At 40.7% G+C, this 26,337-nt stretch overlaps 1 protein-coding gene across 1 annotated transcript; it reads right to left on the minus strand.

The window, feature by feature from the left end:
• Positions 1 to 766: 766 nt before the first annotated feature.
• On the minus strand, positions 767 to 25,333 carry LOC135464670 (importin subunit beta-1-like). Its single transcript, XM_064742161.1, has 24 exons — positions 25,157 to 25,333; positions 24,945 to 25,003; positions 21,592 to 21,774; positions 20,994 to 21,194; positions 20,558 to 20,637; positions 19,889 to 19,964; positions 18,986 to 19,052; positions 18,441 to 18,523; positions 17,488 to 17,598; positions 16,619 to 16,720; positions 15,802 to 15,973; positions 15,237 to 15,490; positions 14,459 to 14,589; positions 13,540 to 13,615; positions 12,514 to 12,585; positions 11,953 to 12,024; positions 11,014 to 11,161; positions 9,508 to 9,590; positions 8,882 to 8,989; positions 7,928 to 8,071; positions 6,656 to 6,764; positions 5,961 to 6,075; positions 2,662 to 2,829; positions 767 to 1,916 (listed from the first exon to the last, which is right to left on the minus strand). Coding segments are annotated over exons 1-24 (2,661 nt in total). The 5' UTR covers positions 25,203 to 25,333; the 3' UTR covers positions 767 to 1,915.
• Between the last annotated feature and the right edge of the window lie 1,004 nt (positions 25,334 to 26,337).

The raw sequence follows: 26,337 nt of genomic DNA on the forward strand, positions 1-26,337 counted from the left end.
CTACAGGGCCAGGGGGTTGGAGGAGGGGTAGGGTTGTGGTGCAGTTCTAAAAGGGTGTAGCATTGGGTAAGGTTTAGGGCCAGTGAAAAGGGGGCTAGGAGTTAAGGGGAGACGACTACTCAGCTTTACTGCCAGACTAAATAAAGTTTGTTCAATAAATTTCATATAAGGGGAAAAAAAAACAAAAAAAAAAAATGAAAAGGTCACTATCTTTAACTATGTGTTCTTACGTAGTCTGGATGGGAGATGGGTGTCGAGGCGTACAGAGCAGGGGAGAGGGCATCAGACAGACATGGGAGGTTCCACACACGGGAATATGTCCTGTGGGAATGGTCACCATAGGAGCAAGTGGCAAGTTTTTCAAGAAACCAAACAAGGGTGAAGGTGGGGTGGGGGCTGGGTTTAACTCCAACTTCTCTGCCAACCATATTTTTGACTCCATACATTTTTCTTTTGCATCAAACACACAAACATTTAATCACATCACTTACATGGCCTAACATGTCTTGATTCAAGCAGTCAGCTACTGGTTTCAGTTTCGGTAAATGATACTCTGTGGGTAATTTGGCTTCAAGATCACAATGTAGAAATGCTAGTTTTGAAACTTTCCATTACAAATTACAAAAAACCCACAATTTTATACTTGGACGAACAGAGGAAAGAATGCACACATATGATTTAACACATTACAGTTGAAAGCACATTTTCAAAACTCGCATTTCTACACAGACTGTCAGTACTTTTTTTTTGTTTTGATTTCCTTTTTTTTTTTTTTTTTTTTTTTCAAGACTAAGTTGTCTCTTTCAAGGACAGCGGTTTTTCATGCTTTAGTACTTCTATCACACAGTCGTAGCATTCACAGAGTTGCCTGGCAGGCACCAGCAATGACAGAGCTTAATACAAATGGCTCCATACAGTTCAGTTATTTTTTTTTTTTCGCCAGCAATGTAAGATACATGTCCTACAAAAAGCAAAAAAAACAAGAAAAAAAAAATCGTACCACAGAAAAAGTCACACCCAATTCACATGCAAGTCTTTCAACAACAGTATTAAAAATAAATTCCAGGAAAGGAAAACACTGTCATTAATATGAAAGCACCGGCATTGACGCAGGATCGTCCGTTTTGAACGCGGCAAAGAGCACTAGTATTCGGGGGCACTACACCACATCATCTGGGTTACAAACAATGTGGTGGTTACCTGTAAACAAGGGCGACGTACATGTACATATAGGTAGAGAACAATGGCACGAATCACACACTACAACCGCACAGGAGTAGTGGTTCACAAAATAGCACTACAGCTGCAAACACAGCACTAAACCACTCAGACCACAAACAGCACTCTTCACCGGCCAATTCAACGAGAATTAGCACGGGGGTATCCATGGTAACAAAAGCCTACAACCACACCCTAATTTGCATAGCTTTGATTTTTCGAAGGGCAATAGGCTTTGACCAGGTGTCCATGGAAGGATGTCCCCTGTAGCTAAAGATCATCCCGTGAATTTAATACTGCTCTAACTTTTGAGCATTTTGTCCTCTGCGTTACGCCTCTTGGTTTTCTTCATGCTGTGGTTGTACTTTAAACTTACAATAAATGATGCAGGCTTCAGTAGAGACAATGAACAGAGTTCTCGCCCTTGAATTCAGAGCTCTCTAGTGAACAGAGTTCATGCCCTTGAATTCAGAGCTCCTTTGGAAAAAAGAGTTCTTGGATGCAGAGTTCTCTGGTGCCTGCTTGATAGATTTTTTCCTGTTGATCTGTATGGTCAGAAGTGAGTGACATTTCATACTCTCTCTCGCTCTCTCTCTCACACGCATTCACCAGGAGCCGAGTCAGCATGGGCTGGCCTCTTGGCCTTGTTTTAGAGTTGCTACACCTGGACAAATCTGTATCCCAGCCTCTAGAGCTCTCTGAAACGCAACATTTACAACTTATTTACCCCATTGTGTTACATACAGTGCTGAGGAATACTTCATCATACAAACATAGCCAGGCTATGGAAAACTGGCAATATTTTGAAGCAAATCATTGCAATGACATCGTGCATAGTAGAATCTTTCCTCAACCAGAGGTAAAAAACACTCTTTTTTTCACAATTTTTCCGTAGAATTCTCTACTTACATTCCAGCATACTTGCATGCAATATACTTGATGTTTATGAATATGTTTTAATAAGATGTTCCTTACTGGGGTAATCTTTTCCTCGATCATACACATCAATGTCTGCGCCATATTATACTATTAAACAAATTAAATATTTAACCAATAATGAAAAATCTTACAAGATTTCATTCCACAGTCCAACCCACAACACAATTTATTTATCAATGTAAATTGGCGCTTAACACCGGTATTCAGGAAAATTTTCATTACCCAAATTGTTCAACCTCTTCGCATCTGAAACAGCAACTTTCAGTGCAATTTATGCACCTGTTTCATTTGATTTTGGAGACAAATTTACATTGATTGTGTTGGTCAATAAGAATAATTTTATCAGTCTACACAGAATAATGCCCTCAAAATATGTCGCCAAGAAGCGAAAAGGTTGAAAAAATTACAGTAATATGAGATCAGTCGGTATAATGGGTACCGGCCCAAGGCCTACGGATAAATGGTAGGGATGGTGGGAACAAGGAAATTCAACATACTACTTACCATGATGTAGTGGAGGCATTTTTCAACCTCTTGATCTCTTTTGTTGCCCAGTTGGCCAGCGTTTTTGCTTTGTTGTATTTACAGCGCCGACCAGCTGTTAGTAAGTTTGTCACGGGTGCCTTCTCCATGTACGGCAAAATGTTATCCCCGAAGGCAGTCACTAGATCTCTGGTGAAAGAAAAAGAATCACGAGAGAGCGAGTGAGTGAGTGAGTGAGTGAGTGCTTAGGGTTTAACATCGTACTTAATAATTTTTCAGTCATGTGACGACGAAGGAATCCTTAGAGTGCATGTAATGTGCCTCTTTGTTGCAGGACGGATTTCCACCGCTCTTTTATCTAGTGCTGCTTTACTGAGACAGTTTAGTAAGCTGCCCCACCCGAGCCATTATACTGATATGGGTCAACCAGTCGTTGCACTATCCCCTTCATGCGGAACGCCAAGCGAAAGTTTTAGGTGTGACTTGACACAGGATTGACCCTGGATCTACCGCTCCTGAAGCGGATGCTCTACCAACTGTGCTACTGGGGCCGATGAATCACGAGAGAGATAAAGAATATGAAAGCATTACAATAAATATCAAGCATTCAGGAATTGCTCTTCATAAGAATATTCCCTGCAGGTTTGGAGATAAATGTTATCACTAACTAATTGCTTGCCATAATTGTGCTTAAATGAAGAAAACACTGATGCTGAAATTCATCTATAATAGAACAAGGTGAAGACATAACATGTGGAATATCAACTATATGTACAAAACTGGTATCATGACTGTTGGGTATATATGATATATGATTATATATCTGTCAGGTCTCAATGGAAATGAGACTTACAACACCCTTTTCCACACAACAATCATGGCAGAAGTATCCCTTTCACATGCAGCTACAAGGTAGTGTTGTCTGAAAAATAGCTATGTGTACATCAAAAATAGTAGCACAGAGACGGCCACAATTTTGTTTAAAGACAATTTTGAACAAAAAGCCTGAAACTCAAATTTGAACATAAGACTTGCTTTGGCCATGTACCATTAAATTTTATTTATTTGATCAGTGTTTTTTTCATTTATTAGCCATGTATCAAGTTTCAAGTGAATATGATAAACTGCTATGAAAAAACAGTCTGGGAAACATTTTTCTTGAGAGGGCAGAAAGAAAATTCTATGAAAACTATGATCCCACAGCAAGGGATCGCCATATCAGCATGCAACAGGCATTGGGAGTATCTGTGTAGAAAGCCATCCTATGTGCCCCCAGCTCGTCACAACCACAATGTAAAATCTGTGCAAACTCATTCTATGAGCCCACAACCAGGTAAAAATCTCAGTAAAATCGCCAAATCAGCATGCAACAGGCATTGGGAGTATCTGTGTAGAAAGCCATCCTATGTGCCCCCAGCACGTCACAACCACAAAGTAAAATCTGTGTAAACTCATTCTATGAGCCCACAGCAAGCAACCACACAGTGAAGTCTGCGTGCAAACTCATTCTAAGAGCCCACAGCAAGCAACCAACTCTGAAGTCTACATGCTAACTCATTGTAAGAGCCCACAGCAAGCAACCACTGTGAAGTCTGCGTGCTAACTCATTCTAAGAGCCCACAGCAAGCAACCAACTCTGAAGTCTACGTGCTAACTCATTCTAAGAGCCCACAGCAAGCAACCACACTGTGAAGTCTGCGTGCAAACTCATTCTAGGAGCCCACAGCAAGACACAACCACACTGTGAAGTCTGCGTGCCAAACTCATTCTAGCAGCCCACACCAAGTAACCACACTGTAAAGTCTGCATGCAAACTCATTCTAAGAGCCCACAGCAAGTAACCACACTGTGAAGTCTGCGTGCAAACTCATTCTAGGAGCCCACAGTAAGACGCAACCACACTGTGAAGTCTGCATGCAAACTCATTCTAGGAGCCCACAGTAAGACACAACCACACTATGAAGTCTGCATGCAAACTCATTCTAGGAGCCCACAGTAAGACACAACCACACTGTGAAGTCTGCCTGCAAACTCATTCTAGGAGCCCACAGCAAGACGCAACCACACTGTGAAGTCTGCGTGCAAACTCATTCTAGGAGCCCACAGCAAGACGCAACCACACTGTGAAGTCTGCATGCAAACTCATTCTAGGAGCCCACAGCAAGACGCAACCACACTGTGAAGTCTGCGTGCAAACTCATTCTAGGAGCCCACAGCAAGACGCAACCACACTGTGAAGTCTGCGTGCAAACTCATTCTAGGAGCCCACACCAAGTAACCACACTATGAAGTCTGCATGCAAACTAATTCTAGGAGCCCACAGCAAGTAACCACACTGTGAAGTCTGCGTGCAAACTCATTCTAGGAGCCCACAGCAAGACACAACCACACTGTGAAGTCTGCGTGCAAACTCATTCTAGGAGCCCACACCAAGTAACCACACTGTGAAGTCTGCATGCAAACTCATTCTAGGAGCCCACACCAAGTAACCACACTGTGAAGTCTGCGTGCAAACTCATTCTAGGAGCCCACAGCAAGACACAACCACACTGTGAAGTCTGCGTGCAAACTCATTCTAGGAGCCCACACCAAGTAACCACACTGTGAAGTCTGCGTGCAAACTCATTCTAGGAGCCCACAGTAAGACACAACCACACTGTGAAGTCTGCGTGCAAACTCATTCTAGGAGCCCACACCAAGTAACCACACTGTGAAGTCTGCATGCAAACTCATTCTAGGAGCCCACACCAAGTAACCACACTGTGAAGTCTGCGCGCAAACTCATTCTAGGAGCCCACAGCAAGACACAACCACACTGTGAAGTCTGCGTGCAAACTCATTCTAGGAGCCCACAGCAAGCAACCACACTGTGAAGTCTGCGTGCAAACTCATTCTAGGAGCCCACAGCAAGACACAACCACACTGTGAAGTCTGCGTGCAAACTCATTCTAGGAGCCCACACCAAGTAACCACACTGTGAAGTCTGCATGCAAACTCATTCTAGGAGCCCACAGCAAGTAACCACACTGTGAAGTCTGCGTGCAAACTCATTCTAGGAGCCCACAGCAAGACACAACCACACTGTGAAGTCTGCGTGCAAACTCATTCTAGGAGCCCACACCAAGTAACCACACTGTGAAGTCTGCATGCAAACTCATTCTAGGAGCCCACACCAAGTAACCACACTGTGAAGTCTGCGTGCAAACTCATTCTAGGAGCCCACAGCAAGACACAACCACAATGTGAAGTCTGCGTGCAAACTCATTCTAGGAGCCCACGGCAAGACGCAACCACACTGTGAAAACTTCTGTATAACTCACCCTATCAACCCGCAGCAGGCTGCAACTACATTGTCACTTCTGTCTTCATCCAGTGCTACCAGCTCTATAAAGGATATCATGTGGGGGACATGGGGGTGGAGCAGTTGGACATCCGCTGTAAACAGACAGGGGCTGGGTTAGGAAACCGTGTTAAACTTGTCTTATAGAATTCAATCTCACGCCACCTGGCAGCCCAGTGGACAGTCTGCTAATGGAACCATTTAAAACAGACAGCCTGGTGTTCAAAATAATGACATAAGCAAATTCTGATTGGCTATTTGGTTTACACATAACCTTCTTTAATGACGTGAGAGCAGGAAGAAGTCGGAGCCCTGTCATGTCACAGAAAAACCATCACAATTCACTCATGTTATTTGTGTGTTGTTGTTGTTGTATTGATAACTTTTCACTGTTCTGTTACATTCCCTTCTGTCTGATGACAATCAACACAAGACAGTACAACATTTTGAGAGATTACACTTCACCCTATGAAGGACACCACATGAGGGATGCGGGGTGAAATGAACAAATGAATGACTCAGGGTTATGCCAGACGCCAGCAATGTTACATATTACAACCAGGGAACAGCATGACGTGGGGTAGTTGAACAGACAATGGGGTTTTACTGAAATGTACTTCACTCCAGTACAGGTGTCATGTGAAGTGACAAAACCTTCTAACTCATTTGACTTACGCTGTATATTTTTCTCGTCATCTCCTTTCAGACCCTGCACAATCCCTGTGTAGGCTTCCAGACATCCTTCTCTCAGTTCATTCAAGTAGTCTATCATATCATAGTCACTCTGAAACACACGAGGGTCACATCACTGTCACTCAGAAATACAGAAATGACACACATTAGCATAACATCACTGTCACATAGAAATACAGAAATGTCACACAGGTGTCACAGTAGTCACTCATAAATGTCATATCATAGTAACTCTTAAACCCACGAACGTTGTGTCACCGTATCACACGGATACACAAAAATCTCATGTCCGAGTCACTCTGAAACACTAGTGTCAGGTCACTGTCACACAGAAATGTCACACATAAGAATAACATTACTGTCACAGAAAAATGTCAGTCTCTCTGGAACACACACGTGTCACATCAATATCACACAGAAATATAGAAATGTCACAAAGATGTCCCATCATAGTCTACGTGAAACAAACGAGTCACACACAAGTGTCACAGAAGTCCCTGAGAAACGTTTCAGTGGTGACTCAAAAATGTCATATAGTGACTTAACAGGTGAGCGTTACATCATTGCCACTCAGAAATGTTAGAAATACAGAAATCATAGTCACTCTGAAACCAACCAGCATCACCACATCATTGTCACTCAGAAAATGTCACATCCTAGTCACAGAAATACAGAAATGTCACGGTCGTTCAGAAATGTCACATTAGTCACTCTGAAAGCCACCAGTGTCACATCACTGTCACTATGAACAAGGTCAGCCATGAATGTCAGATCACATTCACTCTGAAAGATGGAAATGTCACCACATTCAATCCTGAAGAGACTTAAAGTATTATCAGTCACTCGGAAATATCTATACAGTCACGTCCGTATATTTACAGCCCCACATCAGCCACTCCTATATGTCACACCACAATCACTCTCACTTTCACATAACTGTGTAAGTTACAGTCATTCCTAAATGTTTCATTTCTAAAGGATTGGTGTTCTAACACCATACTCAAGCATGTTTCAAATAAAAGATGACAATCAGATGGAAAAAGACAACAAAAAAATCTTGGGCAGAGGGAGAAACCACTATGCGTCTTCACATGTTTTACAAACCAGGACCACAGCTGAATCAGCAGTAAGTGGATTTGAGCCAGTGACATCACCGGTGAAAGGCTAGTGGCCATTTGGCTGAAACCTTTAAGCTGCCAGGTCTACCAAGGCCCACAGCTAATTCTTAGTCAGGGGCAACCACAACAACAATACCTTGTCTACTTGTGCTTGAGAGGCCTGTTGGAGAGCAGACATCACAACGTCCAGGTAAATCTTGAAGCAGCTGCCGATCGCCAGGGCTATATCCCCAAACACAGACAGGATCTGAGGCTTCACAGACCGGTGTACTTTATCATTCTGACGAGGAGGCAAAGACAAAATTAAGTCAATTACTTCATTATTGAACCAATTCCTGCAATGAACTTCACTACTATAATTCTTCAACCTTTTCGCATGTTCGCAAGGTGTTTATGCAGGCATATTCTAAGGATGTTACTGTGTTAGACTGATAACATTACACTTTTTCTGAAAATGGCCAGGGCATACAATACACTTGTTTTTTTTTTAAAGAAGTTAAGAAGGTGCATAAATCAAACTAAACGATTCTTTTTCAAATGTGAAAACGCTGAGGAATTAAAATAATCCCATTTCTAGCATCAGCTACTAGCATGTCTTCCATGTTGGATTTCCCACACATAGCTCCATCAGACAAAATGATGTTTTACACTGGCAGGGTGTATTCTGGTCACTGGAGAGCCCTCAGTTAGTCACTTTTTACACCATACTTGCCCAAAAGGCTGAGGTTCAATTCCTTTCACCCCTTAAGCCCCACAGAGGATACTGTAAACAGAGCTCAGTGCTACTTGCAAAGGGTTACTCAGAAGGAAATGTGTGTCCCTGAGACTGCATGCTGTACTAATACATATGTTATGTACACATCCAATGACAAGTCAACTTAACTTAAAAAAGCGATACAGACTCAATTCTGAATGGCTGGAGAGAGAGATAAGCAAGCCCAGGCTATGTCTCGCCTAAGCTGAATTTAAGGGATGGTGGATTTATTTTTGCCGATTTATTTAAGCGTGACCAACGCCGTAGGCTTTAACCCAGGAAATCCTACCTCCACTGTCAGCCAATCAGTGTCAATTCTGTATCGTTTTAACTCACCCCTAAATTTTCTAACAGCATCATCATTATATCATCACAATAAACCAGAATTTTGTTTCCTAGAGCCCGGCAGATATCTCCTGTCACACCAACTGCTATCAGACACACCTGTGGACAACAACAATCAGAATTAATATGATAATGCCAATTTGGCTCCACCAAGTCCCGCTCAATTTAAGCCATATTATCTACACACAGTCATACCATACGAAAATTTTACTTGAGCACTTATCTCTGTAGATGGCAGAAAATGTTTCTAAAAGACTTTCAATTACAAATTTATCCTATGTTTTCCAGCACTTTTCAGTACCATTCACATAAGAGTACAAACTTAAGCGAACATTATCAGAGGCTATTTTTGAAATCTCTTTTTCACCTCATTCTGAACATGGTGCAAATTGTTATTTTGAAATCAACTACTTTCAAGGATCCCAAACTAAATTCAAGTTTCAAGGACATTTAAGGATTTCAAATGCCGATCATGTACTTCAACATTCAATTTCCTAGTTTTTCAAACATTAGAAAAATCTATATTCATGATTTCCAGACCTAGTTTCGAACTACTCCCTCTAAGTTCTGATTCTATTTCAAAGTTTTAAATTCTAAATTTTAAAGAGTGATCCTACCTGATGCTCCTGGTAATTCTTCAAACCCAATGCCAGGTAGGGTTTGAAAGCATCCATGTACTTTATGAAGTTTTCACCTAAAACTGTAACAAAAATTGATCACAAGATCAAAGCAATGTCACAGGCCTTGAATATTAAATAATAAATTGACAAATAAAAATGATTCCCAAAATGAGGCAGAGAAATGAAAGCATAATATTTTACAACGCATACCATAACTGACAGAATTGTTGTAGACTACGATTCTTTGAGTCTCCTGTATAAAATGTCTGAGAATAAAAAATGCTTGAGCATAATTTGATGCAGTATCTAAAATATAATAACCCACTGTTGATCAAATATCATCAAACAAAATAATTTTGGTGGTGAAACTTACATTTTTCCAGTAGAATAACACCCTAAGTTCCAAACAAACCTCAAAACACCAACATACATGACAAAACCCCCAGTATCTGGCAAAATGGGTAACAGGTTGAATACTGTGAAGTACTTAATTTTCGCGTGGAACTAATTTTTACGAATTTCGCTGTGAATAATTTACTGCGAAAAATAATTCCAGTGAAAAAATATCCAATATTGAATGATATACTACAGGTAGTAGAAATAGTGAAGTGAAACCTTTGCCAGGATGACGGGAGTTGCGCTAAAAAAGCCTGACAGGCCAGCTAATTTTTTTAACAGCAGGGAAGAGAAATTATGGTTTAAATATATATATGAACTCTGGTGCTATGGCTTGGTGGGTATAAAACAAAGAGGGAGTTTATTCGTCTTTAGATCAATCTTCGCTATGCCCGTAAAGTGAAAGAAAAGTAGATACCAGCATGTGCTGGCTTTTAATGAATGTCACTCTGATACACACTATCCCATTGGCTGTGTCTCCTGTGATCCAATCAGTGAGCTTTTAACAAACTGTGAAGTGTGTACAACACAATGGCCATTTGACAGCTACGGCAATGCTTGCGCTTTCTGACCTGCTACAGAGGACGATTAAAACTAAAAACAATGCAAAACTTACTATGATGCTTGATAAAGAATGAGTGGCTGTCACTGATAATGGTGAATTCAAATGTTTTGTGTTGAACTGCTCAAAAGGTGACAGATCACTTTGCCACGTGTTTAAATGTACTCATCAATAATTCGAAAAGTTACATCTGTTTGAGTATTGCTCACGGTAGGTGCGAAAGTAATCTTCTTACGCAGTGATAATCCATCCCCTATTGTTTTAATCTCTGATCCAGATCACCAGGATTACTGACGCCGCAGGAAACAAAGGAGGATTCCAGCCACCCATGATACTTGTTTAATGTGCTTGAATAATTTTGGCCATAATATATCTTGGAAAATTTTAAGAGTTTAAGATTTGCTTTTCAGTATTCTCTTAAACCTGCAAAAATTAATTCCCCCGAACATATTTTTGGGGAAAATCCACGATATAAATTCCACATAGGAAATCTAGAGCATTTAAAGGGAGAGAACTATGTCATATTCAGCACTGTATAGCCGTACTTTCTGTAAGTGTGGAGACGGCTAACAGAGCGTCTTCCTGCACACCGCATGCCTTTCCTGTGGACGTCTGGAACATCTGCAACAGGGCAGCCATGATTTGGTCCGAGATTTTGGGCGCGTCCTCCGGAGTCACTTTTCTTAGGACACTCTGAAATACAAACATGTCCGTTTGAATCTCGTTGAATCGCCTGGTCCCTTTCAGAAATGACACACATTTGTTTCATGCACTTTGCTCCAAATCTATCGCATGTGTTGTTTAAGGCTTTAAGATTTACATGACCATGACAGTCTCTAACAGGACGTAAAAATCATCAACATTCCCGAGAGAATCTGTATTTGTTCACCAGGCCCAAGGATCAGGCAGCCATCTTAGGCTCAAGTCTAAATTTCAATCTATGAATTTGGTATCTTCCTTTCCTTTATTTTCAATGAAAATTTTTGTACAAGAACTTCCCCAAAATTTATGTTGTCAGGCAATATTCTGACCATGTGACGTAAGAAATAACAATTTTAAAGTGATTTGAAAATTTTGATTTAAGTCTAATACTGCTTTTTGATCCCAGAGCTTGGCCTTTACAGCTCTGATATAACAAATGCTGTCACAGAAACATATCAGAAATAAGGGACACTGTTCATGAAACGCAAAAAACCTGCTACTCAATGTCAATTTCTTCTAAATGAGAGGACTGACAGCTTAACACAAGTCCATCTGATATATGCAAACCTCCCTCTTAAAGCAGGATTCTTGACATGATAGAGTAACAGCAAAAATTGAACAGACAATAAACTGAATCTGTAACCCTAGTAGAACAACCTTAGCATTACATCACATTTTTTATTTTTGACAAAAAAAGGAAGAAAAATCACACGTCTATAGATGTGTATAAGGTTTATTCAAGCGCTTAGTAACGAACAGGCATCTAAAGCCCAGAGACCTACTTGTAGGGTTGCACAGAGCAGAGACTGGAGATCATTGTACTGCATTCTGTCAGATGAGGAAGACACCTGGCCCTGAAAATGAAAGTGAAAGTAACGTGTTACATGTTTGGTTTTTTTGGTCATAAAAGCAGCATTCATCAGCAAAGAATACATCAGAATTAATGCAGTCTGAAACAAGTCCAAGCCAAGGTTGCCTACACTAATATATTTCTGAGATCTAAAAACACAGTATTTCTGGGTAAAAGACAGTGCATCACACAACTCCTGATATTAAGACAGCTTTGCAAGCAAGATCAGGACTGCAAAATCTGGATTTATTTAATTAATACTCCATAAATCACAACTTTTTCCCCCTTCATAGATGATGTGACAATTTGTATTCTAATCTAAAGTTAGAAGAAATAAATTGTAAGCAATTTTGTTAACTTTGCACAGCCAGTTGGGGGTCCAGGAATTGATTAAGATTTGTTAAAACACCTGAAATAAGACACTCCAACGGCAAGTAAATGTAATCTGCAAATAGAAACCTACTGAACAAATTGGTACTTCATATTGACCTACCTCCATCATCAACACCCTCTCTAACCTCTGTAGAATGATCATGGTTGTCTTCTGTACCATCATGTAGCAGTCCTATGAAGAAAACAGTAGAAATGTAAACCTAATGGCAATTTTCTTCTTTTTTTTTTTTTTAACTGGTGTGTAACCACGCTGAAAGACAACTTCTGCTTCAAGAAAACCATGGATAGCTTCACGGCACAGCCTTTTTTTTGTCAATATTCTGACAAATGCATAATAGCAATTTTTTTTTTTTTTTTTAACTGGTGTGTGACCACGCTAAAAGACTTCTCACAAATAGTGACTGGTTTTCGTCACAATGAGGTGCATGCACAATATGCAAAGTAGTGCTAAAACTGCCAATTGAAACTTGCAACCAACACCAAATTCATCCGCTTCATGTCAACATGCTATTTCAATCCATAAAGAAACCAGGCGGAAATACTAAAATGATTTGGTAGATACCCATGAAACAGCGTTAACACCAGGGTTCAAACAGATATACGATGAATAACACAATTTAACCCTTGTAAGTGAAAAGATTCTACAGAAACAAAATCTTCGGCAGTTACCATAAACACTTCCTGGTGTGACATGGATCATATTCCTCAGGCAGATAGGACGTCAAGTAAAGGCAGTTACACTGGAATGACGTCATGTGCGTTTGTATTTATTTATTTATTTGATTGGTGTTTTACGCCGTATTCAAGAATATTTCACTTATACGACAACGGTCAGCATTATGGTGGGTGGAAACCGGGCAGCCCGGGGGAAACCCACGACCATCTGCAGGCTGCTAGCAGACCTTCCCACTTACGGCCAGAGAGGAAGCCAGAATGATGTGCGTTTGTAAGTACGTCGTTTGTGACAATACGTCGGCGATGGGTGACGTAAAGGTATAGGACACTGGAGCAGCTCTTTCTACTCTTCACATAATGTGGGAATTCTCGGATAGATCATTCATATTTTTGTAATATGTTCAACTTAAAAATATACTTTACAAGGCATCCTTGCGTAAATGTTACCAACCTTGGGACTGTTTTTCACTATTTCCATCACAGCTTCATAGGCAGCACTTCTAAGATTATGTTGGTTACCATCAGGTCTGAAAGAAAAACACATCATGTTCAATTTTTTGACACAAACACATTAATTAGATTCTGAAAATATGTCTACCACTGGATGGTTGTGTTTTTTCGCCAGCCCCAAAATTATTCTGGCCACTGTCACACAAATGCCATACCCTAAATGACCATTAATTTGACGATTTTATTCCAAATTCTGATACTTTTATTGATTTTAGAAATGTGTTTTAAACTTTGCTTGGAACATGGGACAATATTTTAGCGTAAAATTGTAAGTTTCAGCATTGAAAATAATTTTTTGTGACATATTTGCCTCTGAAAATGTACTCTTGTGGGCAAAATTTTAGATCATTTACGGTATTCTTAAAACTCCAGTCATATAAATAAATAAAACATTTATACTCAATTTGTAAAATAAGCACTTGATTTCGCACACATCCTTTGTTGTCTACATCACATTTCACGCCTTTGATACAACTGATAGGTCAAACAATGGCCGCAATGTTGAAACCATTTTAGTACACCACTGGTGTATTCTACTTCATACAATATGAAAGGCAAACCACGCAGCTCAGGACGTAAAACGCCGTTAAGCCATGTACCTTAGTCCTTATAGCAAAGCCACGCCTATTCCACATTGGGGAATTCCACATTTGTTGGGCAGCCCAATGTCTATAGATAAAGGGGAATCCCCAACTTACTGGACAAGAATAACAACTCCTGATAGAGGGAAATTTACAACTTCTTAAAAGAGAATTTAGTGTCTTACTTGAGAATTTCTCACTTGCTTGAAACTCCCAAACAAGCTAGCAATAACTCCAGTTTACTCCACTCCACTTTTAATTGGTTTTGCAATTTCTTACCTTTCTGTAGTTTCTAGAAGTTTTGGCACAATAGCTTCAAAATATTCAGACAGACAGTAGGTATCTGGCTCTGAGCCATCTTCAGGAGTTTCAGCATTCTCGTAAGCTGCCTCTGCCAAACTGGAGAATGCCTGCCAAAGACAAAGAGGGTGCAAGAACATAAAAACAAAGACTGCTGGCCACATCTGGTCAAACTTATTGAAAAAGTTGTCCATTTCCACTTTTTCACCTGGTTTTACTAGAAGAACAGCTCTATTGAGCTCTGTTGTTGTTTTTTTTTCTAGCTATGGAGGGTGTTCTTCATTGTTTAGTGCATTTTTGGAATGGTCATGAAAGCACCACAGCAGGGCATCCCCCTCTGACTGAAACCATGGATACATGGGTGAAGCCCAGACAGCGCACCTCAGGAGTTCGAGCAAGAACTGTGATATAGAGGCTGTCTAAATACTGCCTATTTTGTTGGAGACGAGTAATCAACTTTCGTATTTTTTCTTCTTAACCATAAAATGCACCACAAGCAAATACTACTCTTGGTTTTAATTTCATCTTTTTTTTTTTTTTTAAATATCTAGTAAAATATCAGAATCTAGTTCAAAATCTACTACCACAAATCTGTTGCTCCCAGCAAAAGGTTTTCATGCATATAAAAGTACTCGGATTTTCTGATGTGAAACTCTCCGGCCCACTTGTCTAAGAAAGACCTACTCTAATTAGGAACTTGAAATTGAAATTCTTGACAAATTACTTTTTTGAGTCGGATTCCCGCTGAATGACTTACCCAGCAGACATTAGAAGCGACACGAGGTTCTGCTGTTAGTCCCTCCACCAGGGCGTGTAACAGTGGACTGAGACAGGTCAGGCTCTCGTCGCTGATCACTGCCTCGGGGACGAGCTCACAGACTCGCCCCACAGTCCAGGCAGCCGTGTCCCTCACCACTACACTGGGGTCCTTCAGCAGGTCTATCAGCATAGGCATGGCCTGAACAACTAGAGGCTTGAGGCTGGCAGGATCCGGGCCCTCCAGGATGGAACCTACACAACAAATGATTGATTGATAGATTGCTAGGTGTTGAATATCGAACTTAAGAAAATTAAACTTATGCCACACCAAACCCCAGCAGTTGTTCTTTTTTCAATAGTTCTTTTTTCAATATCGGAGGAGAGTATAAACAAAACTTAGTACATAGGGTACATTTTAAGATACCATCATTACATTTAGCTTAACACTGCTTTCCTTGTCATGTGACAATAACACCGATGTTTGAGGTAGGACATAAGCTATGCCTTCGAGTCCAGGGGTTTACTGTGCACATTTTGTGAGACTAGGAGAGACAGGAACTCACCAAATGCCATCACAGCAGCGTCTTTGATCTTCCAGTCTTCATTCTTGATGTTCTCTTTGACAAATGGCAGCACGTGTGGCAGGACGTCATTTTCGCAGCAGTTGGCAATCAGCATCAAGCAGACACCTGCTGCTTTACATGGATTCCATTCATCATCATCATCAAGCTCCTCCTACAAAGGAAGACAATACAAACGTCCCAAACCTACTAAAAGCTAAATTTATTCTTCACCTATATGAATAGCTATGTCAACCAGTTCATGAGCGCATAAAACTGGTGTGTTCAGAGTAAACCATCAACATTTGGTAAGTTACTACCCAACTTTCCAACATGCAATATACTGATATGCACACCACACTGGTGGATGACAAGTTTTCTTCCATGAATATGAGACTACAAAGGTCCACAGGAGCCTCAATGATGGTGCCACAAGCTGTGGAAGCAGGGAAAATATATACACATTAGAAAAAGGAAACCAAATATCTCGCATCAGGAAACCAAAAATCTTGCATCAGGAAACCAAAAATCTCGCCTCAGAATCAATGTAGCAGAAAGCTTCAACACAAGTCAGGTGAGTGAGCACCAGGCTGTGTAAGGGACTGTCTGTTGTGTATTTGATCTCAGCACCGTATGTCACTGCTCAGTCACTTACAGACTGACCAGCCGGCTTAAGTAGTGCTGTCATGATGATCACACAGTGAAGTAATGCTAATGATCCAACTTTAGCAGCCCTGACAATTTAGCTTAAGCATTGCTGTAAATCAGCTTAAGTACTCCTGTAGATCAGCTTAAGTAGTGCAATACACTTCCTACTGACCTGTTTAGTGAGTGTCTGAAGCAGAAGTGGAACCAAGTACTGCAGTGCTCCCTTCACATAAAATTTGCTGGTCCGTTCAGGGGGTTTCCCTAACTCTGCTGCCTGAAACCAGATTATATTTATTTATCATTTTATTTGGCTGTCGTTAAAGGTCATAACCATACACCAGAATGTTTCACTTGTACCTTGGCAACCAGTTTCATGGGTGCGAAGGATCCTGAATGCCCAGATTAAACCACTAACCTGTAGCGAGTTACTGTCCATCTCTCTCACGTTCATTGTTCAACTGATTGGTGTTTTACGCCGTACTCAAGAATATTTCACTTATACGACGGCAGCCAACGTGAAAAGGAAACCGAGCAGAGCCCAGGGGAAATCATCCGCAGGTTGATGGCAGACCTTCCCAAGTACGGCCAGAGAGGAAGCCAACATGAGTTGGACTTGAACTCACAGCGACTGCATTGGTGGGAGGCTCCCGGGTCATTGCGCTGTACTGGCATGCTAACCCACTCAACCATGGAGGCCACCACATCATATTGAAGCAGACTTCTAAAAGGTCACAAGTAGAGGGTACACCTAAGCAGGTTATACCTCAGAGGTATAAAGTCTGTAGACTTAATGGAAAGTTGCTTTTCACTCATTAAACAAATTGTTTTTGTTAAAGTTTGTAGGTTTTACAGGCTGAGAAAACTTACTGCTAAAATAAGATCAAACTACCTTTGCTTTGATAAAAGTAAAAGTTGCAAGTTATACCTGTGAATGCAACAATAGTAATTTGAAACTAGCAAATGTTTGACCCTGTTAGCTGCCCATGACAACATCTTACTTTTGCCAGGGTAACACCTCTCATTGTCCCCATGGTAACCTACCTCCGAGGCCTCTATGGCCAGATCAACTTCCTCATCACACACATTTGACCAGAACTCTATTCCCTGCAGGGAAATCTCATCCACATCACTCTTCATGGACTCCATAGTTATCTGTGCAGGTAAGAGAAATATCAGGTTTACAGAAACGATAACACTTCTTCAGTACCACACAAGAGTTACAACTCTTTGTAAACCAGGTATAGACTAGAAGCTTTACCCACAAATCTTGCTTGTATTAATTTGGATCTTGGATGATCAAGAACAAACTACAACAAGAACAAGAACAAAATGCATGATTTTTCAGGGATTGTATTCCCTTTATTGTAACAATAATTTAACTTTATTGTAACTCAAGAATTCAGAAAACTTAGAAGTCATGTCAAAACGGCATGCTTTATAATCTTGATTCATTGTCGAGTCCATGATCTACAAGGGCACAAAGCAGCCCTATATTCATTTATTTCATTCTTGTTTAATGCGAACTTTCAACTTACACAACGACAGTTAGTTTAGCCCGTGGGCAAACCAGAGCACCCAGGTTACCTCAAATTACTCAAGACCTTTCCCTTGTGTGATGTACAGATACGCATGTTATACTGATGACAGGCAAGTGAGATCAGTTTCACAAAGATGTCAAAAATATATGATAATCGCACATATCAGACAATGCGCACAGTAAGAGGGACGTAAAAAATACCGTACAACAAATGCACACTAAAAAACTGTTGTATGCCGTTTTGTGAAACTGAGCAATGGACCTTACAGGCATCACAGATCCATTATCACCAAAGCCCCCACAAACAGTAAGAGCTAAGGTCGGGTTTGAACCTGATTTCATGCGGCCTCCCTACTGAAAGACTTGTCAAGCATGTTTATCAACAAGTACAGAATACATTAATATATGATGAAGCAGTATTAAAACTGTAACATGTACGACATTTTGCTTTCCTTACCGCAAACAGAGCTGGCCCCATATAGTGTTCCATATACTGATAATATAATGACATGATCCTGACCAGGCACTGGAGGGCCGCCACTCGCACCTGCAAAAACCAGAACAGCTTGATGGATTGGTTGCTTATAGGCCTTACAAAAACATAGACATATAAATTTCACTCTTGCACGCGAGGCTGTAAACAGCTTTTAGCCTTCTGTGAGACGTGCAACTTTACAACTTACTACGTATGTACAGGAAAGAAAGCAACTGAGTGAATTATAGCTTTTTGTTTTTATTTAATTATAATACCAAAGAATTTATATTATTAGATTATTTATGATGAACCAACTTATTCAATCTGACTGATGTTTCACTGCATCCAAAAAAGTCTGCTTCCACAACATCAACCAGCTTCATTGTCAGAGAAAACTGTCCAAAAGCCCCAGATTAACTTTCTGGTGTGAACTTGCAGATTAGGTCCATAAGAAGAGCTCATTACACAATTTGGCCAGCAACCATGAGTCATTATCAAAACAAGTCATTTGGTAGAGGTGTCAACACCACTCACCCTAGTGTCTTGTGACTGGGTGGCTTCGCAAACAACCTGCATTATGAAATGGCGCTCAGTCTGAAATGAGAACGCCACATTAGTTACACAAAAAATTGATCAGTTGTAACAGAAGATATACCTGCCTTGCAAATTGTGGTTCTGGACTAGGGTAACATTTATAAGTTTGTGTAGAAATCAAACAATAATTAGATTTCATTCACAGCCTAGACTACATTAAGAAGGGAGAGAAAAAGAAGTGGGAGAATAAATTGCAGATAAAAAAAAAAAGAGGATATACTCAAAGGATTGTTTACGTATTTATCTGACTGATGTTTTACGCCATACTGTATTCAAGAATATTTCACTTAATATGATAGTGGCCAGCATTATGGTGGGATATTTATTTATTTATTTGATTGGTGTTTTACGCCATACTCAAGGATATTTCACTTATACCACAGCGACCAGCATTATGGTGGGAGGAAATTGGGCAGAGCAAGGGGGAAACCCACAACCATCCACAGGTTGCCGACAGACCTTCCCACATACGGCCGGAGAGGAAGCCAGTATGAGCTGGACTTGAACTCACAGCGACCGCATTGATGAGAGAATCCTGGGTCATTACACTGCGCTAGCACACTAACAGACTGAGCCACTGAGGCTCCGCCATTATGGTGGGGGAAAACCGGGCAGAGCCCCGGGGAAACCCATGACCATCCACAGGTTGCTGGTAGACCTTCCTATGTACCTCAAAGGACTGCATAATTCAATTACAACTATGTGGACAGGCTGGTGCCAATGATTTTGGAAGGCCCATCTTAAGTTAGGAATTAAGAAGGAAAATTCCATAATAATCTGTTTTCATAATTTCACCAGTATGATGCTTACTCCTCCCCCAATCAAAGTTTTCTCACCTCCTTGTCAAAGTTTGCTTTTGTAAACTCCAGAGAATTGTATAACGCATTTGTGGCTGCCAGCCGAACATGATTGCTGAAATGAGAAAGATCAAATCATTAAGAATTGCAGTGAAGTCCCTAACGAGCACAAAATATGACATACCGTGTTGATAATAATCACACTATCTTTCCGATTCACCCATGAGATACAATACTCCGTTATGGGCCAAGACACACACACAGACACACATATGCAGCCCCATCAGTTATCTAAGAGAAGATAACTCAGTAATATAGCCATATTTCATTACGTAAGTATTGTTTCTTATCAGTTCTCTTTGGACTTTAATGTTGAATTCCACATTATTTTCAATGTGGAACAAGACGCGGTACCCCACACTAAACAGACAATAGGGCTAACCAGTACTTGGCCCATACTGCACGCCAGGGATACCAAAATTGACCATTTTAAATCTCAGAGTAACTAAAGCACTGTCCTTTGCCTGGAACCAGAGAAACTTCCAAACTCAAAATCACAGTCTAAGCAGCAATAGCTTGTTTTGAACTCCCATTGATCAAGGACTGGCTTGCTGCAGAAGAAAAAAAAATTTGTTGGACCTACTCATTGAAATATAATATGGAAGCTCTGTAGAAAGTACCAAGTATAATGAGACTGTAAATACAAACCTTGGCTCTTCCTTCTTCATTCCATGCACTATTGCAGTCAGGATAGCATTAGCCTGCGCCTGAAGGATGTCTGGGTCTTGCTAAAAGATGAAGCGAAAAATTTCATTGATATCAAAGTTGTTATTTTGTACATGAATAAACTAGTAAACGCTGCTATAGTGCCCCTGAAACATAACTAAAACAAAAACCAGGCATTCAGAGAACATTAACAGTTCAACTTAATAAACAGATACAAACACTGTCAAGCTGTAACTGAAATGTAATGCAACCAAAAAGACAAGAAAAGACACTTTTTCCAAGTGTGTATAAGCATGTGCTTAAAATCAAAGTATCTAACCATGTCATGAAATGGAGTGTCTTAATAATGTCATGAAATTTAAAAGTTTCAACAATTAAAAAAGTGCCAGCTTGTATTGAAGTTGTATCCTCTACTTACTATATCCTGGCAGATGTAGCCAATAGCCTCTAGGGTGGCCTCTTTCATCATCTCTGTGCTGTTGGGTTTTGTGACGATGGACGTAAGCTCTGGGACAAGCTCCAGCCACAGGCCATGCGGGAGCTCCGCACAAGCGATGTAAGCCACGCACTGTGCTGCGGAACTGGGCCGCGTTGTCTCTGTACCAAGGGTCTCCAACACCTGCAAATCAAGATTATACATAAATTGAGCTCTATTGACATTAGAAAAGACGTTATATGGTTTGTTTTGAAGGTATCACAGCCCACTATAAAGGAAAACGTAAGTTTCAGCCCCAAAACTAATATTATTTGATCTCTATTCACCTCCAAAAATGCACTTTTTGATACACGTAAACACTAGGTTTCTGTCACACAGTAGAGTGATCTCAATTCATTGAAGAATTTCCTTCTCACAATGAACACCAGAAAAGTGGATCTTGGTCAACAAAGGCATTGACCTTGTCTTTACAACTCACCACTTTCTCACCACAAGTAAAGTTGTAGGTCAACTACAGTAATTTAAAAAACAAGCTACATGTGCAGACAAAATGGACACTACAAATCCATGTGATACTTACACATGTTTTGATATGTTCTTTGATTTCCACTGGGAACTGGAGCCATCTCTGCTGGTACTGTTCTCTTATTGACGGATCTTTGGAGTAGAGGGCGTTTTTCAGCTGAAGCCCAGCCTGCATTCGGGCCACAGGGCTGTTTCCTCCATGTCGCAGTACATCTGCTAACTGCTTACACAGCTCAGGCTGAAATCGGGGCACAAAAATTAGGTCATGAAATTGAGCAGCAGAGGAGCAAATGATGATTTTCAGGAGCACTATTTAGACAATTTCAGGATTGCTCTGATATTCCTCCCAACAACGTAGAGGGGTGGGGGTAGTGGGGTGGGGGGGCAATGATCACTACACAGTCCCTTCTCTAAATGTTAAAGACTGTGCAGGTCTCCTGACTTGTAGGCCTACATGTTCATCTCTAAATATACCCATGAATGAAATCAAAGAAGGTATTAAGACAGGCGATGTCTATCTCAAACCTTTAAATTCCAAACACTTTCTGAAAGCATGACCACGCCAAACAAGGAATCTACTTGCACAATGTACACTGCAGACGAACCAATTATTCAGGTTAGACCTACAGTGTATGTGGAAGTCTCTCTCTCTTGTACTATTTGAACAGTAGGGGTAATGTGTAATATGAGAAGTGAGAGTTTGTGTGTTTGATATTGGTTAACTTAAAAATGCATTCAGAAGTTTTCATTCAAGGTATGTGACCTGGATTAAGTACCAATTAATTGTTAGGTACATAGCTCTTTGGTACACATTTTTTCCCCAAAATTTTGCATTTGGAAGTTTCTCAATTGTAAGCCTACTGGCGGGATATAGTTTGTGTCCTGTGAAATCTCGCTTCTCCACATGAATTTACTTCAAAAGTGACAGGACTCGCACGTGAACACAGGTCTATCCGACAACCTGCAAATCTCGTTCTAAGGCATGATTTCGCCTTACATGACTGATACACCCTACAGGCCCTTTCCTAAAATCTCTGGATTGTGCCCCGAGCCTATCAAGTCTTCACAGCTGTAAGTTTCACACCTAGTTATACGACCCACGAGAGGTGAGAGTTCTTGGGAGATCCGCGTGGGTGTGCTAACGAATATACCGGAAGTTGAGGTTAGAAAACGCTCCATTCGTCAAACGCTCATGCATGAAGGCTGTGTACCGCCAGGGCTCTAACCCCAACTTCTAGTATGTGCGCAAGCTCCCCATGTGGAACTCCTGCGAAGTCGTATCTCTCACAGGCCCTAAACATGTAGGCCAACCTATTAGGGGACAGTCACGTCAGTAAGCACCAGATTACCACATGTACTAAACATGACTACGTAGGTCATCTCAGTTCTTACTAGCCGCAAGTGCTCCAACAGTTACCGAAGTTCCCTCTCACTCGCAATCGCGCACCCAAACCTCACATTGAGAGAGTGATTCATTGCGCCCCTTGCTGTGAAGTGTTCAGTGTTTATTTTATTTACTTCAACAAGATTTCGAAACAAAAATTCTATGAAATGTCCAGAGAAACTTATGTAACGAACATACATAGGCTTGCTCACACACAGAACAGAGGACAATCTGGAAGCTTTGCCGCTTTGAGAAGTGACTCATGGTCACTGAAAATGTTATGAACCGGAAGACCGTATTGTGATGGCGTCCATCGTAACTGAGAAAGGCAACAAGGGAAATTTTGTAAATTTATCCATTTTTCTGGGGTGGAATGTGAGTGACATTGGCTATGGCACGAGTGATGTACAAGGGTGTGTTCGGTGACTAAAGTACATTGTAGAACCTGCAAAAAATACTTTGATAAAGTCAGAGCAGAGAGTAGAATCCACAGGAAACCACGTGGGGAGATCAACACGTACATCAACGGGACAATCTATGTGACAAAGTACAATGTCACCAGGCATTTGTCGTCAACATTAAGATTGTACGGGTGTGATAGCAAGGTGTTTGCTGTAACAATGACAAACATGTAGCATTGGTATTTCTTCAATAAATGTGACTTTGCATTTATTAAGTACATGTTTTCCTGTGTCTTTGTGCATTGCTAAAAATTCATATATGTCCCATTGAAGATGGTCACCAACAATAAACGAAACGATTAAATGAGTTAATTATTATGGTTTTAAGGTTTGTGATGAATTTAATCGAGATATTCTTTATGCATTGATCAGCTAAACCTTGTTATCTCTACCTGTCAATGTGTCATTATTTAATGTCGTCGTGGATTGAGATTCCTGTCACATGTTCATACCCATTCACTGTGTACTTTAACTAAGACTACACGTATCTGAGGTCATATTTTTTCCTCATAACAGAAAGACAGGTACATGCGATTCATGTCTGCATAGCCCTCCTTAATTCACGACATGAGCGATATACTGTTCCCAAGAGACTCCCCATAGCAAACTGTACGAAGTGATTCACCACTCCCCTTCCATTTCCTTATTTCAAGGTCTGCGGATCAAAGCTGAAATTTCAGCCTGCAGCGTTCAATTTAGGCTAGGTTTCGCTACAATTACACTCCGTCTAAAGCAGAAACGTTGAGGAAGCCCGCCACCCAACAATATGCTCCTCACATTACCGCTATTCCTCACTAGGAGCAAAATATCTACCACTCACTCCCCTGAACAGGTCACCAGCCACCATGTTGTCACGTACACAAACCAACTTTCGTCCACAGAAGAGGATGCACCAAATGTAAATTTCCCCGATTCGTGGATTGTGATTACGACAACACAATGGCCAGATACCTGTTCAGGTGAGCAAGTGGGAGGCATTTCGTTCCTAGTGCGGTATAGCAGCAGTGTGAGGATGTCATGATTAGGTGGTAGACTTCAATCCGCCATGTTTCTGCTTCATGCGGCCTGCAGTTATAGCCATGCCTAGCCTAAACTGAAAGGTGCACAAACGAACTTCCAGCTTTGAACTGGGTAGCATTTGCAACTATGGTACAGTTGTGGATAGGTTCTTACTAATATCCTTTGTGCAGAGTATTTAAATTACTGGAATGAACAAGATAATAAGATAACAAAAGGAGGTTAATAAAACCCTATGCAAATTGATTGACCAGTCAACACGTGCGAATGAACTCATTCATCGCGGGTCCCTGTTGTGTAGTCCGGTGAAATAATGAGCGTTTGTTTATTCGCACTCCAGGTGTCATTTCAGCGATGGAAACGTCTTCCTTATGTAATCGTACTTGTACTTCCCACACTGTGTGTTACTGATATGCACGTGCACCTGATCGTGACCGACACAAACAAGTTATTTACAACTTCACCGGCGCAAGATTTTCCCACAGGAGGCAGCCATCTTTGATCGGTGAAATGTACACACGAACTGCGCGGCGAAAATTCACTTACCAAGTTTGTTTGTGCCAACTGTTCCAAGAAGCGCTGTGCTTCCTCTAGCTCGGCGGTCACTTAAAAAAAAAATTAAAGGCAAGTGATTACATCCCGTCCGAAGAGATGACAAATACAACGGAAGTCTGCAAATTAGACGAAATATTTGAAGAGATTCAAAGAACCGGCATGACATGTGCAATTTGACCACTGCGTAAACGCTCAAAATTTACCTGGAGAAACTGTCTTTTCTAAAACCGCGATCAAGCTGACATCCATTTTTCTGCAGACGATGAACGGTTGTGCAAAAAGACTCCCAAATGAAGCGAAAATCGCCACTTTGGAAAAAAAAAATTAAATTTTAGCGTAAAATGTTATTCCCCAAACCCGTTTTCCTCTATCAGCTCCCCATGTGGGACGGCGGAGTAATATCCCTACACATCATCCTGCAACAGTCTTTCAAACCGATGCTTTACAACGACCTTAGCGATTGGTGTGAACCCCGGATGTAGACACATTTTTACGCACAGGTGACCAATAGAAAACGTGGGTTTTGACTGATAGTACTACTTTTTCAATCATATGTTTTTGACTGTACGAAAAGCTGATATAATGTAATCTCGCGCACAGAAGGTGTGGTTTGATTATGTAATTGTAATAAAAATAGTTGTTTGCATCAGCTGCTTTTGTTTTCGTGTTAATCATATGCTAGTCCTATGTAAGTATGATGCGTGATGCGGTCACGTCTTCTCTTTTCGCGCCACATTACAAACTAAATGAGAAAGGTCCATACCTCATAATATTATTTACAAAGTTAACAATTTGTTGTCGACTGATAACATAAATAGACGCGAATTCTTATTTGTTGGGAGCAGTTTCCGGATGTAGCTGTACTTCAAAGTTAAAAAACTTGATTAAAAAACTTGATTGCACCTTGCATTTGTTTTAGTTCTCCCCCCCCCCCATTGTAAATTTGTTTCTTTGTTTAGAATTCAATTTTAGTGATCTATTACTGAACTAAATCAATAAACAGCCATGTTAGTGTAAACTGCGCAAATCTAAAGTTGATTGCTGTCCATAAATTCACTGTGACGGCGTAACTGTCAAACTGACATTTAACATATAAGCGCCATGTCCGACATTCGTATACCATTCGTAGTCCGTAAAGGGCGTTATAGGTCGATAATCGCAAGATCCATTTCCAAAACAACCTTTAACACTAGCTCCCAAAGACAAAGGTATGTAAGAAATTATGCAAATAGGAAATAAAGCCGGTAACACACAAGAGAGAAGCGGTCGTCAGTTTTCAATGATGCCGGGCAGACAGTGGATATTCCAGGCATGAATTCCATATCAAAGTTCAAATCCGGCACATTGCACATATCCCGCAGCATCGCAGTTAAAACAGCATTGT

This window comes from Liolophura sinensis, chromosome 4 (genome assembly GCF_032854445.1).
Source record: "Liolophura sinensis isolate JHLJ2023 chromosome 4, CUHK_Ljap_v2, whole genome shotgun sequence".
Classification (NCBI taxonomy): domain Eukaryota; kingdom Metazoa; phylum Mollusca; class Polyplacophora; order Chitonida; family Chitonidae; genus Liolophura; species Liolophura sinensis.